Source organism: Falco cherrug, chromosome 7 (assembly GCF_023634085.1).
Source record: "Falco cherrug isolate bFalChe1 chromosome 7, bFalChe1.pri, whole genome shotgun sequence".
NCBI classification, from domain to species: domain Eukaryota; kingdom Metazoa; phylum Chordata; class Aves; order Falconiformes; family Falconidae; genus Falco; species Falco cherrug.
The window spans coordinates 33,351,041-33,365,998 of record NC_073703.1 but is presented as its reverse complement, the minus strand read 5'-3'; the positions used below and the strand labels follow the sequence as shown (position 1 = coordinate 33,365,998).

At 48.8% G+C, this 14,958-nt stretch overlaps 1 protein-coding gene across 2 annotated transcripts; it reads right to left on the bottom strand.

Annotated features, from left to right (window-relative positions):
• Positions 1–1,665: 1,665 nt before the first annotated feature.
• On the bottom strand, positions 1,666–13,796 carry CCDC198 (coiled-coil domain containing 198). 2 transcript variants are annotated; one of them, XM_005437915.3, is made up of 6 exons: positions 13,451–13,796; positions 10,198–10,274; positions 6,243–6,329; positions 5,462–5,560; positions 4,881–5,046; positions 1,666–2,448 (listed from the first exon to the last, which is right to left on the bottom strand). In XM_005437915.3, exons 1-6 carry the CDS (start codon positions 13,665–13,667, stop codon positions 2,204–2,206), a joined length of 891 nt encoding a protein of 296 aa, XP_005437972.1. In that variant the 5' UTR covers positions 13,668–13,796; the 3' UTR covers positions 1,666–2,203. The 2 variants fall into 2 exon arrangements, with proteins under 2 accessions (XP_005437972.1, XP_027659322.1); XM_027803521.2 differs by having other exon boundaries at positions 4,881–4,953.
• Positions 13,797–14,958: the final 1,162 nt, after the last annotated feature.

Sequence of the window (14,958 nt, the reverse complement as noted above, 5' to 3'; positions counted from 1 at the left end):
AGACAAGTGCCAGATTAATTGTTCCAGCCCATTAAATCATTGACCTTTTCAGCATACCCTCAACGTCGAATCCAAAGCTCTCACGATATTTCCAGCTCACACATGGTGACCATGTTTATCAGCGAAGTTCTCAGGGCGTTTTTAAAACACACAGACTCATTAGCCACGAGCAGTTCTCCTATCTCATTAAAATAATTTTTGTTCTTCTTCCTTCTCTGTGTTGGGGTTTGTTTTCTTGGCTTTTCTGTGAAATCATGCATAAGTGCAGGCTTTCTCCAAGGAACAGTGTTCTCCATGAAGCATAGAGACAGGCTATACATTTAGGGATGTCAAAAAGAGAGAGAGGTGAAATCAGGACAGAGAAGCTCAGTGCTGGGAAGCTGTGCTGGAGGCTCCAGTTTTGATTTGGGGCTTTGGCTGTGATTTCCAACTCCCGCTCTGCCTGGGATTTTCAATAAAGCTTGAGCTAAATAGCATTGAAACTGAGTCAGCCACGGGTGTCTGATTCCCCTAAATACATGTAAAAACGTGTCGTCTGCTCTTTTTCTGGCTCTGTAATCCAGGAAGCTGAGGATGCAGGGCAGACACATCTAAAACAGCTTTGTGGGAGGTTGTGCAGGTTTGAGACAGTGATGCAGGACATGTTTCATCCATCCCAAGCTGCTCAAGCCCTGTGCTGTCCTGGATAATTGAGAACTGACTCCAGATCTAGTTATTCTGGATGCCTCGACTTGAAAAATTAGAGGATAAGATTTCCAGCTGAAGGAAAGGAAAGTCACTGTGATGGGAATTGCATTTGTTACTCCTGGAGTCCCTGCCCTGTGGCAATTAGCTGATTTGAAGATGTTTTACCCCCTGATAGTTTTAGAGACACCAGTTGCTTACGAAAGCAACCTAGGGAGACATGCAGGAGGCACAAGGAAGAGTGAATGCCCTTTGCCAGCTCTGCAACTGCAAACAGAAGCAAAATTGACTCTGGGAACCAGGCAGATCTTTTTGTCATGGCCAGGGCTGGTGGTGGGCTCTCTCCCTCCCTTGTATAGCGCTGGGGCCCTGCATATCCAGTTTGTCACATTGAAATCACTACGTGATGTGTAACTGTAATCTCGGTTTATATATGTGCTTGAATGACTTAATGTGTTCCAGAAAGCTGATGATTTACTGCAGTGGCCTTTACAGACCTATGAAGACAACCAGATAGGAGACAGCACAGGGTGAAGTTCCCTTTCAGATAACAAATGACTTTATAAGGAAAAGCAGATAATTTTATGAAAAAATACAGTTTAGGAGAGATGGAAACTGCAAGAATCTCTTCGATAGATCTGATACCCTTCATATAACCATCTTTTCCAATATACATGGAAATGTCTGATTGCAATGGGGCAGCTTGTTCAAACTCTGGGTGGACACAGGAGCCTTGACCAGCACCACCGGGGTAGCGTCTGCAGGAATCGCTGGGGATCCCTCAGTTTCTACCCTTCACTTTGCAGCACTGAACCCTGAACAGAGAAAACAAGTGACCAAAAGCCAGCTTTTTCAGAAGACTATCTACTATCTATAGAACGGGAGGTTAGAAGCAAAGAAAGTACATGTACTTCTGTATCTAGGGCAGGGGATGAGAGGAGATAAAAAAAAAAAAAATAATTAAAAAAGTTAAAAATGGAATTTTAGAAATGCCAGAGTATTTATTTTAAAGACTTCCTAAATGAATGTTTTTACCTTATATTTTGAACTGGGGGTTTGTGGTTTAGAAAAGGATATAAGGTTAAAAAGTCAAACAGAAAGGTTGAGTAACCCAAAGGCAAGCAAAACGTTTCATTTCAGTGGGAACTTCGTATTTGGGGTTAACCCAGAATTTTTTCCAGCTTCTGCTTGGGTTTTTTTTGCCAACCTCCTCCTCCTCCCTCTGTCCCCACTTCACTGTTGCTCAGTCCAAGCTCCTTTTTCCCTCAGATCAGTCCAAACTGCTTTTCCCCTCAGATATTTTGATTCAGCCACATAACCCAGACAGTCATTATTTACTCCACATCAGTGGTCTCCTCATTTCCAGCTGTCTTTTCCACTGGCCCATACTCCCAGAAATGCCGCTTACAACAAACATTGTGTCTCCACCCTCGGTCCACCCATCTGGGAGGTTTTCAGCCCCACCAGAGCTGCTGGGACATATTTCTTCAGCACATCTCTCTTGCCCCAAGCCATGCCACTAGAAATCCCGGTCAAAGAAGTCATCAAAGAGAGAAATTCTCTCTGTCTTGGTTCTCACAAGCATAGGTTTGCGGTGAATCTTCTCTTCCCTTTCCCAGTCCTCAGACCCTGTGCTGGAGGTGTCCCAGAACAGATCCTTCATCTGCGGCTCCCTGCAGAACCACAGGTCAACCTTCCTGCTCCTGCCTGGAGAGCGTTCGGCCCCGTCATGCTGCCTGGAGAGTCCTCCACCCCACGTATTCCCTTGAGGAGAGGAAAAAAAGAAAAAAAAGTCATAATTTTGCAGAGCTGCATGCCCAGTCCCCTAGAGTTTGGCTGGAAATGGCTATGGGCAGCTGGAGGCGTGCAAAGAAGATCCTGAGAGATCCCTCTAAGACTAGACTCATGCCCGGGGCCGGGCAGGGTAAGGTATAATATAAAGGTTTAATATACTCAGGATTATATTTGGTGAAATTATAGTCTGGCAAGAGGCAATATTGTTTTATCCCCAAGCAGAAGAGAGCTGAGGTGAAGAAACACAAGGGAATAGGAGCAGCCAAGTCTGTTCCCCTTTCTCCTGGTGAAAGTTCACTGCCAGACAAGTTTTTCACCGATTTAAGCGTTTTTACCCTCAGTGATACATTTCCAGCCTCTGCCGAAGGTTGTCACGTGCAAGCAACGCAGAACAGGGCTTGTGCCTCGGGGATGTCAGCACAAAGTGGCAGCTGAGATTTGCTTTGATTTCCCCTTCATTAGGGACAGTGAGGTCACCTTACGTGCCTTAGCACCTTCAACCCCCCCGGCTGCTCCCCCAGCCTGCATCAACCAGCGCAAGCACGAAGGACGGTAGGTCAGCACTCCAGATTCACGCTACCCCTGTTCCTGCTGCTCGCCTGTCCTCAGGGCCGGCGGGGGAAGGAAAAGCCCCTGCTCAGTGTTTGCTGGCATCACCGTCGCGCTGACCATGCCATGCTCCCTCCTGTGATGGACCACGTGCCCAAGGGAGCCTGAGATCTGTCACTGTTAAATGAATTGTACCTGATGCGTTTTCACATCAGATGTTGAAGTAACACGGAGCCATGGCTGGAAATCATCTAACCGGGAGCATCTCACCTTAATTACATATCACCCAGAGGGATGCAAATCTGCGATGGAAATTGCCTGGCCCTGGGCTGTGTGAAATGGTTTCCAAATAAAACTAAACCTGAAACGTGAGTAACCTCAGTGACTGTGAACATTTACCCCATGGTCATTTAAGAATGGCAGATGTCCAGAGGCTACATCATGCATGTGAATGCAACACATCGGTGGACCACGCAATGCTGAAGCCAGGAGCAAATCTCTGGCAGCTGTTGCTCGAGCAGTCCGTTCTCCACTTTTTTCCCTCTGCTGAACCCAGTTCCAGCTTCCCAATGTGCCCAAGGGTCTGCCAGAGAAGATTTACTGCAAGGTGTTGAACATTTTTTTTTGCGGTGTTGTGTGGGTACCCTCTTTCAGTCCTTCATGCATGTCAAAGGGGAGAGGCAAGGCTGACTGTTCTGCCAAAAAACAGTCTCAAAAGATCCCTGAAAATACCCAGCGATCTGTAATCATCCAGGTTTCCTTTTTGCGGCAAGGGATACATCACACATTTTTTCAGAGCAGAAAATTTTGGTATGTGACCAGCCTGGTGCAGTAGAAGAGATCTTCTGAAGCCTGCCCTGCTGGACCCCAGCTGAAGAGGTGAGCTGGCTGTTTGCACCCTGTGCACCACGTCTGCCAGGGAACAGCACAGTTGCGTACCCGTGGGTGCCTGCAGCTGCCCCAGTTCAGCCCTGCACTCCCTCCAGGAAGGGACCAGCTCTGTGCCCGCATGGGCCAGCGTGGGGCTGGGCTTGGCTTCAGCTCCCCAGCTGAGGATGGATGCGTGTTGTGGTGGAGACTGTGCCAGAGTAACTCATGTCTTGTGCTTGAAGGAAAGCTGTCAGGGCACATTTTAATCAGAGACTGCCAATGCTGCCAGAGTCACCACTGTGATGTTGTCACAGCCTGTGTCCACCTGAGCACACCCCAGGCTCAGGCAGGAGGTGTCCCATGCTGGGGCAGAGGGCAGGGGGCAAAACCTGGTAAAAGGGTTGGTCTTCAGGCAGTCATTTTCCTTTTTCTTTTTCTCCTTCATCCCTTTGGCCATTACGTTGGTGGAGCTTCAGAGGTTCCCCCCAGCCTGTGTATGCTCACCTTTGCAGCATCCTGTATGTTCACCACCTGGGACAGTTTTGCCTGATGGACTCCCTGACTCTCCACAGACGTGGGACCCCAGGGACACCCTCTGTCCTCATGCTTAGTTTGCTGTGTAGGGGACATGTGGGACAAGCTAAGACTTTCCTGTCAGTGAGAACTTGCTGCCGCAGGGGCCTGGCCCTAAGGACTTTGGTTTTACGCCCCTATGGCCAGTCCATGGCGCTTAACTCGCATCTGCTTGGGTCCGTTTGGGTGCTGTCAGAGAACCAGACCAGAGACCTGCGTCCTGTTCTGAGGCATCCCAACGCTTTGTCTTATGAACACATCTCTCCGCCTTCCCCCCACCAGTCTTTTGAACTTGCACTGTGCCACTGCAGGAGATGGAGCAGTGCAAGCAGCTTCCATGGGGAAACTTCTCTGACGACATTTAAGAGACTAGCGAGTTCTACATTGCCTTGGAAATTTATTCTACTTACCACGATCGTCTCCGTGAAAACACTGATTGTGCTCAGCAGGGACGAGGTCTTGGCTTTCGGCGCTGTTGCCTCTCTGGAAAGTGTCAAGAACTTTCTTTGGGCTGAATTCCTTGATTTTTTGTTTATTGATTTTTGCCTCCCTGTGGAGATTTCGCTTCAGCTCTGCCTGGGTTTGCAAATGAGTCGTCAACACAAGCACCAGAGGAGCAAACACATTTTAACAGCTCAATGCAGCATATCATTAGGGGGTTAGCGTTGAAAATAATTACACAGCTGAGTAGTTGAACCCAAGCAAATAGTATTTGCCAAACTGGGTATGTGATAGAGCATGAGCCGGCCAGAGATTTTTGGTTTCTCCATGAGCCGCAGCTAAGTGAGGGCAAAATGTTGGAAAATCCACAAATATACAGGGGCCCTGGGGAAGCTCCCCACCTCTCCTCTGCCTGAGCCATAGGAATGCTTCGTTTGACCTTCCCAGCAAGAGGCTTCAAGCATCCCAGTCCGTGGGAGAGGCACTGGGGATGGGCAGACCCCCATACGAGTGTATACCCAGCCTCTCCCCAAATCCATCTCAGCATTACCTCTCGGCGCTTGCGGGTCAAGTCCAGCATCTGCAGCTTGTGCAAGTGCTGACGTCTGCCAGGGAGGTGTCTTGGGCTTTGCCCCCTCTTCTCCAGAGCCTACGAGGTATTAAAAAATGTAAATAAATACACCTGCAGGTTTTGAAAGAGAACGGAACAGCCGCCAGCTTGCAAACCCACGCCCAGCCCCTCAGGGCCTCCCCAGATAAAGGCAGCCAGCATCTCCCTGTGCAGCCAACTTGCAGAAATTTATCACAGATTTCCACTGTGCTTGCAGTTTATCTCACAGCTCTGGGGCATGATGGAAAAAAAAAATCGTCATTAAAACAATGTACACATGCTTCTTCCCCCCAAGGTGTTACTACTTTGAGCCGGCTGTCCAAGAAAATTTCATCATCCAAAGGAAGGAAACACTTTTGCACGTTTGGGACTGCCAGCAGTGGTTACAGCACACAGCGCTTGCGGTCTTCTCCCTGCCAGCTGCAAGTGACGGGTTCGAGTTGCTCAGGTTTAAAGAGTGGTCCTCAAACCTTTAGCCTCAAAAATATTTAAGGTCCTGGCTCAGCAGGTCCTCATTCAGGCAACTGTCACGCTGGAGATTCAGAAGCTTTCCCCTTGTTTCCTTTCACCCACACACCAGTGTTTCAGCAAGTTCCCAGGCTCAGCCAGGGACAGTAGTGCAGCCAGTGCAAACCAGAACTCCTTGGGATGCCCAAACTGTGAGGGAAAGGAGCCTGCAGCCAGCAATGACTCACGCACAGGGCTTGACCTGTGTGCTTACCTTCATTCTGGGGACTGGAGACACTTCTTGCTGACTCCAGGGCTTTGCAGGAGCAATTGCTTGCACAGGACCAGCAGGTTCAAGCCTCTGCAAGTCCAATATTTATAATATTCAGCGTTGGTTGTTCCATACAATCATAAAAACTGATATGAAACTACCTTGACGTTTTTCTAGCTCCAATTCTGGCCCAGCTGCTTAGAATAGAGGGAAGAGATTGACATCTCTAGTGGATGCTCAGCGAGATGAACACTTTGGTCCTTCAGGAGAAGACAAAACTGGGGGGATCTCCTGCATTACAGTCAAAGCAGCAAAAACCCAGTTTGACACTAGTTGCATGCCTGTAGGTATTTCTCTTTGAGTCTCAACAGTGCCCAAGACCAGGGTGAAGACATACCCCAGCTGGGATTGCTTCATGTCAAAGCTGAAGCGTGGACACATATCATAATTTAATAGAAAGTCTCCTAGCAGGTCATCCAAGGGTAGATCCCAGTTACTTGAGACCCAGAGCACCGTCCCCAGTGTCTAACCAATCTCTTTTACATTAACCTAAGACCTTTCCCTGCAGAACTGTGCGTGGTACAAAGTGCCTTTCCTGGAGGCTAATGGAAGTGGGCAGAGACTTGCTTTACAGACTGCTCTGAGCATGGATTGTTATCTTAAGGAGCTAAGTTACCTCCTTAGATGATGCCAAACTACTAGATGATACTGGGTCATTTCATGGCTTGATATTGCTGGTGTCCCCTTCTAGGATGGCAGCTCAGTACGGCTTCCGTAAAAATTAAAGGGAGCATCAAGGACTTCATCGGTAAGACCTGACTTACACTTTATGAGGGACATCATTAACTCCTTGAATACGAACTAGTGTCCAATAAATGGTGACATGTCTCTGCGTGCACTGAACTGCTGCCAAAGCCTGAGCTATAATTTTGAAGCATCCTCTAAATCAGTGCAAAAATGCAGGAGAAAAGAAGTCAGCAGCATCATGTAAAGGGGGAATTTCCCGTTAGCCAACACCAAGTTCACCTGTCTCTCAGCATCAAAAAAAAAACCCCACAAAACTGAATATGAAACTTAAAAAAATGGCACTAGATGGCAGCATGTGACACCACAAACTGTGGTCCGGGCTGTGCATCACTCCCGAGGTGCCATCAAGGCAGCCAGCGGCAGGTCACTGAAGGCACAGAAACTCCCACATCTATCTGCCCATCTCGCTGTGCCTGGCAGGGAAGCCAGTTTTTAGGCTTTCGGATAAAGTTCTGTCACAGGCTGGAAAACTGACTCTTTTCTTTCATCTCTGTGAACCTCACAGGATTTTTCTCTGCAAATACGCTCTGACCGAAATCCTCTAAAAGTCCTTGAGAAGGACACGTCATCCTGCTCTGCTGTCTTTGAAAATATTCCCATAGGAAAAAAGCCTTTTGCTGGAGCTGTTTACAGTCCCTAACAGCAACGGCAGAAGTATGGGGTAGGATTAACAGTGTCTTCATCCTGCAGTGAGTATTATCAGTGTTTAAATAATACATTAATACAGCCATAATGGAATTAAGATCAATGACAAAAAATTACGTGCAGTTAGGAGATTTCTAAAGGTGGCTGTGATTCCACGTGACAGTTCACACGGCGTAGCTGGGCTCCTTCCAGGTGCTGCCGCCTCATCCTCCCACCAAATCCAGGGACATGTTATTCAATAGTTGGTGGCCACCCATGCTCTCTGAAGCGACCAGTCATGGCCAGAGCCACAGCCCTAAGTGGAGCGGGTTTAACTGACCCTGTCTGGTGGCAATTCTGTCCTTTATTATAGTAAAAAGACCTTAATCACCTCAAGGAAGGCTTGAGCAAAGCACCCCAGCTTCAGCAGGTGTGCTGTTGGGCAACATATGGAGCAGGTTTGTCACCAAATTTTGGGAGAGCGGAGATGCTCTCAGGGAGAAACAGGGGTGTCTCAAAGCAGTGCAGGGAGGCAAGATGTTTGCCTAAGGATTTTAATTGCAAGGGGTAATAGAGGTGGCTGGGAAGGAGGATTACCAGTGTGGGCAGCTCTTTGCTGCTGTAACGCACAGCAGTGCCGGGGCTGCTCGAAGCTGCAGGACCCACGGGAGTGCTACAGAGGCACACAGCCAGGTGGGACACGTACATCTCTTCCAGAGATTAAACAGCCAGGAACTGTGTTCGGCCCCATTTATCCCCCAACCCCGAGGACTCCCTCCAGCTGCCTAGTTAGGCTGCTGATACGTCCCATTACAGCTGGGCTCTTTTAGAGTGGTCTCAGCAGCAGGTACAACATTGGTCTTTAATTTCTAATTGAAAGTCCTGCCTACATGAGAGCAGGGGTGGGGGCGTGTGGTTATTTCCAGCAGCTGAGTGGTTTCCCAAGTAAAACACCCTGCTGCACCTGTGCTTGGAGGGGTTTGGACAAGTGGTTCTTTTTCCCTGCCTGATTTTATCCCTCTGAGACCTCTTTGCTCTCAGTTTTGAAGCCCCTGGACCTGGGTCAAGCAGCAGGGAAGAAACACAGCTAAAAGCCTCAAGCAGGAGTTCTGAAAGAGAAAGTTCTGAGGAGTAAAGTGGAAGAGCTGTAGCTCTGGGGCAATCCAGAGCAGGGCTGAACCTGGTGTCTACAATGACCTTCTGTGGGCACATAGGGAAGAGGGGAGAACTGAGTCTGAGTCAAACTCTGGCAGCTTTGCATCCTCAGTGATGAGCAGGTAAGAGATTGAATGTTGGAAGGTGTGCTGGCGGGTATGGGAGGGTGTGGAGAAGCAATGAAAAGTCAGGTGGAGCACAGAAAGCAGTGTGATTCTCGGGCTTTGGGTTTTAAATAACCGGATTTATGGCAAGAGTTGTACGATCCTGGTAATACAGCTCCAGCTTGGCCCTGCGAGCACATGGTGGGGGGTCTCCAAGGCCTGAGCCCCACCCCAGTTTTGTATTGTATGTAAGCATCAGTGCAGAAAAATAACAGCACAGAAAACGCATGTGGAGGGCTTCTTGTCACTGTTGTTTTTTAGTTTTCTTTTAATGAAATAGCAACTTTAGTCTTTGTGCAGCATGGTATGTTAGCTGTGTCTCCTTTCCTCCTCTGCAGTAAATTATATGGATATAAATATATCTCTAGAGTGCTAGTTATGTTATGGTGACTCCTGGGGGGGAAAGCCCAATTGCCAGGTCAGGCAGAGTCATGGGTTTCAGGGCTGGGAGGGGAAGGGATCTGGGAAGTGTAAAAAGGGGAAAGGAAGGAATTCAAGGAGGAATGAACAAATTTTTTGGGGGGGATTTTTTTTTATGCCTCTAGATATACAGGGGTGTGTATGCATATGTATATACCATGCTGTTGAGAGGAGAAGGTAAAGGTATGTGTGGGTACATAGCGTGCATAGCAAATATGGAATCCTAAAATACTTGCTCTGTATTTTCACCGACCCCATTGCAAAGTGCGTCTGTCTGCTGGTACCAGACACTGGTGGGATATTTGGCCTGAAGAGGCAAACCCAGCCCCACATGATGCAAGTTGGACCCCTTCTGCCAAGGGCTTAGTCTTGGCCACATCAGCCACATGGGAGCACTAAAATTTGGCTGGGGCATGTGTCTGCACTGGGTGCCTCCATAGCATGTGAGGGCTGGCCAGCGAGGAGTCGGGCAGGTGGGCAAAGTCCAGGGCCTGGCTGCACTGGCCCCTCTTTGGCTGTTTTAGAAGATGTAGCCTTTGTCTTGTGCTAAGGAACCAAAAATAACTTCTCTGCGGTCAGTATATCTGCTCTGGCCCAGATAACAAACTTGGGTGGTGATAAAGCTCATCTAGGGAGGATCATCTAAAGGCAGGACCTCCTGCTTGCGTTACTGTATGGTATTTGTTTTCCCCTCTGTGGTGCTGTGACTTGTGCCCATGTCCCCGAGAAAGCCCACGTCAACAGGTCGATAAGAGCAACTCATAGGGAGCTTTTCAAACTCACCTTACTTGAGGTCTTCGAGGTGGGTGCTGCTTAATGATGCTGGCTTCTCCCTTTTCTGGCACGGTGTTGAAAGAAAGGGGCCCTTAAAGATGAAAGAAAAAGTGGATGAAGTAACTATTGGGCGATCATCAGCTGCTAGGCTGTACTCAGCAATGTTTTTCTGCTCTATTTTTTAGTTGACATGTCCTACTAAAGTGTCTCTTGGCGTACTCCAGGAACATGTGGTATAAAAATTATTCTATTAGCTGCAGAAATAAAGTGAGGATGTACCTGTGCCTGAGGCATCTAAAAAATGTCTGCCACATGCCTCTCCTACTTCCCTCTACAACCTCTCATTCATCTTGTATGTGACAATAACCATCCTCTGCAACTCCTGTGGCCTCCTCAACTCCCTGGGTCCCACGTGCGACCAAGGGTCCTTTTCTCTTGCCACAACCTGTGACCGTCAGCTGGCCAAGAAACCTCTGAGCTTTGCCCCTTTCTCACTGCCTGCCCTTTTGAAGCAGGGAACAGGCAGCAGTTTGAGTCTTTTCTTTGCTGCTCAGTGCCTGAGACTTTATAACTGTTACTTCTTAGTTCCACCAAAAAAATATCTCTGATGCTTTTACCAACCACAGCAGAACTGGGATGCAGCCAGCCAGTGCGCTCAGAATTTAGTGGGTTACAGTCGGACAAGTGGTACAATCACAGAACCTCATCTTTGGAAATCAGCCTGAAATAAGGTGCTACACCCCCAGCACTCGCCTGTTAGTTATTAAAGCAGTGCTTTTGCTGAGGCCTGAATGTGACCTGAGCTCAGGTCTGTCCTGCACTGATGCTCTCAGCTGGCTGCCTTTCCCTCCCGCCCCTTGCGCAAATAAATACTTGCATGCGCAGTAAGTATTTGGCTTACAAAAGAGTTTTTCTATTCCATCTGCTCTCCAAAAAAACTGTCCTGGGTCATTGAAATGCCATTTTATATGGTGGAGTCAAGTGAGTTGTTGCTGAGCAGCTTCTGTTCCCGTGTGGTGGGAGCCCCAAGGTGGCCACAGGGGAGGAGACTTGGGGATAAGGTGCAGGAATTACATTATAGCTGATGCTAAATGTAATAGTTATATTAAAAAGAATAATTTGGAGGTGACCTTATGGGGACTTCAGTGGTCCCTTTAAATGAGCCCGATGGAAGATTGCCAAGGCAGGGCACTTGGACAAGACAGAGGAGGTGAAGGAGCATGTTGGGGTATGGGAAGAGATGGTGACTCCATCAGATAAATGTTTGCTGGGCTCTGCAGAGCACCAGCAATGATTAACCACTGAGCAAAGCTGCGGCTGCTCCACACATGCAGGAATGTGTCCCTGAAGTGAAAATTTCCAGTGCAGGAGGCTTCTCCATAGACAATCTTCAGCTGCTGAGGAACATGTACTGAAACAGCAGCTTGTAATAGCAAGAGGAGGGTGATTAAATTATTGCTTCTCAATCTGCAGGAAAAATTGGTGCATAGGGAATTTCTAATGGGGAAGTACAATGTAAGGAGGTGGCTTGTGGTGCTGGGAACATGGCACAGGCAAGGGGCTGGGACTCGGAAGAAGGTTGTTCTGGTGAGAGGTATGGCTTTGGGGAATTTCTCCCTTGTGAGATTTGATGGTTTGTTTTGTGTGTGTTTGGTTTGGCGTTTTTTGTTTGTTTGTTTTAAATTATTTCCACTCATTCTATCCATGCTTATGTCTTGTATGAGACTTGCCCTTATCCTCTGTAGACACAGAACTGGGGGCCAAGTACTTGCTGTCCCCGAACCTGCTTGTTCCTGGTGCAGGGATGGTCCCTGGCACACCTGCATGATGCCAGCAATAGAGACCATCGCCTCACTGTACCGTGCTGCCAGTGCCAAGCCCGAGCTGAAGGCGTTCTCATGGCTTTTATTTTTCACCCTTGCACTCCAGTAGCAGCAGATTCTCCCCACTGGAGGAAGTGGGATTTAACACAAGTCAGGATGAACCATCATAAACCAAACAAAACTTACTCTCTTGGAGGCTTTGCTTATTTAGACAGCAGCTCAAGCTAATACGTCGCTCAAGTACTCTTGAGCATACTCTTTTTATTTCTGAAAATGAAAAGTAATAGAAAATGACATTTATTGAGGGATTTTAAAACTTTTTATAAAAATATATGGTTCTTTACAAGCACTTGTTAAATGCCCAGTGATGATAGTTTTCCAGAACAGGAATATTTGGTCGTACTTGCTGTCATGAAGTACTTGAAGCCCCCTGCTGTACAGCCAGACCTGATCTGTATTCTCTCCAAGACCTCCAGCTCTGGGAACGTCACTCTATTGTGCCAGAGGTTTATTTGCTTTCACAGTTTACCTGATGCCTCTTGGTGAATGACCCTGAAGGAAATATCTACCCCCCGGTGAAGCAGCACTGCTTAATGCTGCTCGGTGTGTGTCAGAAATCCGTTTTTGGAAATGGAAAAGCAGGGAGGAGGGTGCTAGGGCTGCTGATCCTGCGTCCTCTGCGCTGCCCTTTCTCAAACCACACCGGCGTTCGTGGGCATTTCTCCCTACGCCCAGCTAACACGGCTGGGGAGGCCGTTCGTCACCATCCCACTCGTTGTACAGAGCTACACATCCACTTTCAGATGGGTCCAAACCTCCTTCCTCACCTCCAGGAAGGGCTTGGGTATGGATGGAATTTAAACCCTGCTCTGAAAGGCTGCAGGAGAGGCTGCACAGCGCCACTTGTAGAAAAACACACACAGCTATATAGTGTCTGCCTTCCTCTGCCTCTTGGCTTATGAAATTAGCCCTGTGCAAGACATGGCTATGATTTTTTTTGATGCTGAGTTTTACCCTGCTGAGCACATTACCCAGAATCGAATTCTAATTAAGCTAATGATTTTATATACCCAGCAGCTGCAGGTGAGCAGGATGCATATATGGCTAAGAGTTATGGGGCTGCTGTGCAAGGGCTTGCTCAGACTCAGGCTGGGGTCATTGCGTGCCAGGACGATGCTGGGGAGTGGGGCCATGCCCAGAGGGATGACTGATGGAGTAAGGATCCTGAAATCTGGTGACCCAGATGCTTTCTGAAACAGGTCTGGGGGAATGAGTTTTCCCAAAGCTAAAATGTCCTGGAAATGGCAAAAAGCTGCTGATGCAGAATGGCATGTGCACGCCCCTGCACCCAGCCCATGCTGCAGCAAGCAAACCAACAGCCCCAGCTGAGCCCCCTTGGTTCTCTGCCCTGCACTTTGCAATATTTCAGTGATGACCTCCTTACCTGTAGAAGCTCTCCCATACCAGGTTTCCCGGAGAGGTGGAAGTTCCTGGTGAAAGGTGGGTTTTCCCCACTTTGCTGCAGCTGGCGGGTGCAGGCTGGGCTGTCCCAGCACACCAGGGAGCTGGTACGGGGTGGCAAGAGCAGGCATGTCCTCCCCAGCACCCATTGGTGCCACCTTGGTCACCTTGGGGTGCGCCTTGGAAGAGCTCAGGCCCATTCTGCAGGGCGGTGGCTTTGAAAGGAGAAGGAAAATCCGCTCACACACTGTCCTCCCTGAACATGGAGGGGCCTTTGTGAGCAGCTTTGGAGCCGGAGGAGCTCCCTGCCAAGGCTGGGGCTGGCTCCAGTGGACATGCTCACACGTCCTTCCCAGGTCAGTTAAACATTGACCCATCCCTGGCCATTCCCCCGCAGGGACGAGAGGAAGCTGCTGCTAACAGAGAAGTGGAAAGCAGCTCAAGGAGCCAGCACCAAGCTCCAGGGAAGCTTTGATTTTCACCTGCAAGTGGTTTTCAACCAGGAGCACCACCTTAGCTGACTGTTGGGTGAGATGCAGGTATTTCTACAAGCAGCTCTCTTGCTAAATCTTCAGGGTTTGGAAGGGAAATTCGATCCTTGAAGAACAAGAAGGGTCAAACTGTCTCCCACCCCCCATGGGAGAAGCGGTCTAGGGACAGGGGCTGGCCAGGGAGCATCACCCACCCTTGCTCCTGCCAGAAAAAATGCAGCTTCAGCACAAACCCACCTGAAAATCCAGGCCAAAGTGAGTCATATTTTCAAATGAAAATACAAAATCAACACCCTGCTTTTCTCCTGAGTTTCTCAGTGCTTAATGTCTATTTTTCCTTCCCCCTCCCCTGCTGAGAACAGGTAATTCCTGTTAAGCAGCTTGTGAAAACTGTGAATTAAATGCAATGATGGATGTGTCGGAGCAGTGGAAAACCTACGTGGATGTTAAAGCTAGTGTCTGTTGTGCTGTATTTGGGTGTTTCACCTTGGGTGCAATGCTGTGGCCTTGGCCCTGCCAAAGTCCTCGGAGGGTTCCCCTGCTCCACATGCCACCGAAGCCCCCCTCTTGGCCAGGTTTCTTTCCAAGCCATATGGGTTTTGCCACCTGCCACGCAGGATGGCACCACAGCCTGTTGCACAGTGATTTAGGGAAGGGAATTGCAAAGGGACGGATATACCTGGGGTTGATACTGCTCCAAGCACTTAATCTCTGAGCGAAGAGATGCTCCTTGCAGTTAAAGGTGATGCAGTTCCTTCTGGCTGGATCATGAGTGCCAGGTCCCACCCCCCTTGCTGCAGTACAGCTCTGTGCCTCAAGGATGTTAGCCTGACAGCACTGCACAACACCTTAATGCTGCATCAGTTAATGACCGGTATCACCCAGCAAATCCCTAAACAGGCACACGCTGCAACACGGGGAGTTCCACCTGAATGTGAGGAAAAACGTCTTTACCGTGAGGGTGCCGGAGCGCTGGGCCGGGCCGCCCAGAGAGGCGGTG

Coding starts and splice junctions, on each gene's coding strand:
- CCDC198 (XM_005437915.3), bottom strand. CDS start 13,667: ATGGGCCTGAGCTCTTCCAAGGCGCACCCCAAGGTGACCAAGGTGGCA. Junction 5,047..5,461: donor TGACCCGCAAGCGCCGAGAG/GTAATGCTGAGA, acceptor TTGCAAACCCAG/GCAGAGCTGAAGCGAAATCT. Junction 2,449..4,880: donor TTTTCACGGAGACGATCGTG/GTAAGTAGAATA, acceptor CCTCTCCTCAAG/GGAATACGTGGGGTGGAGGA.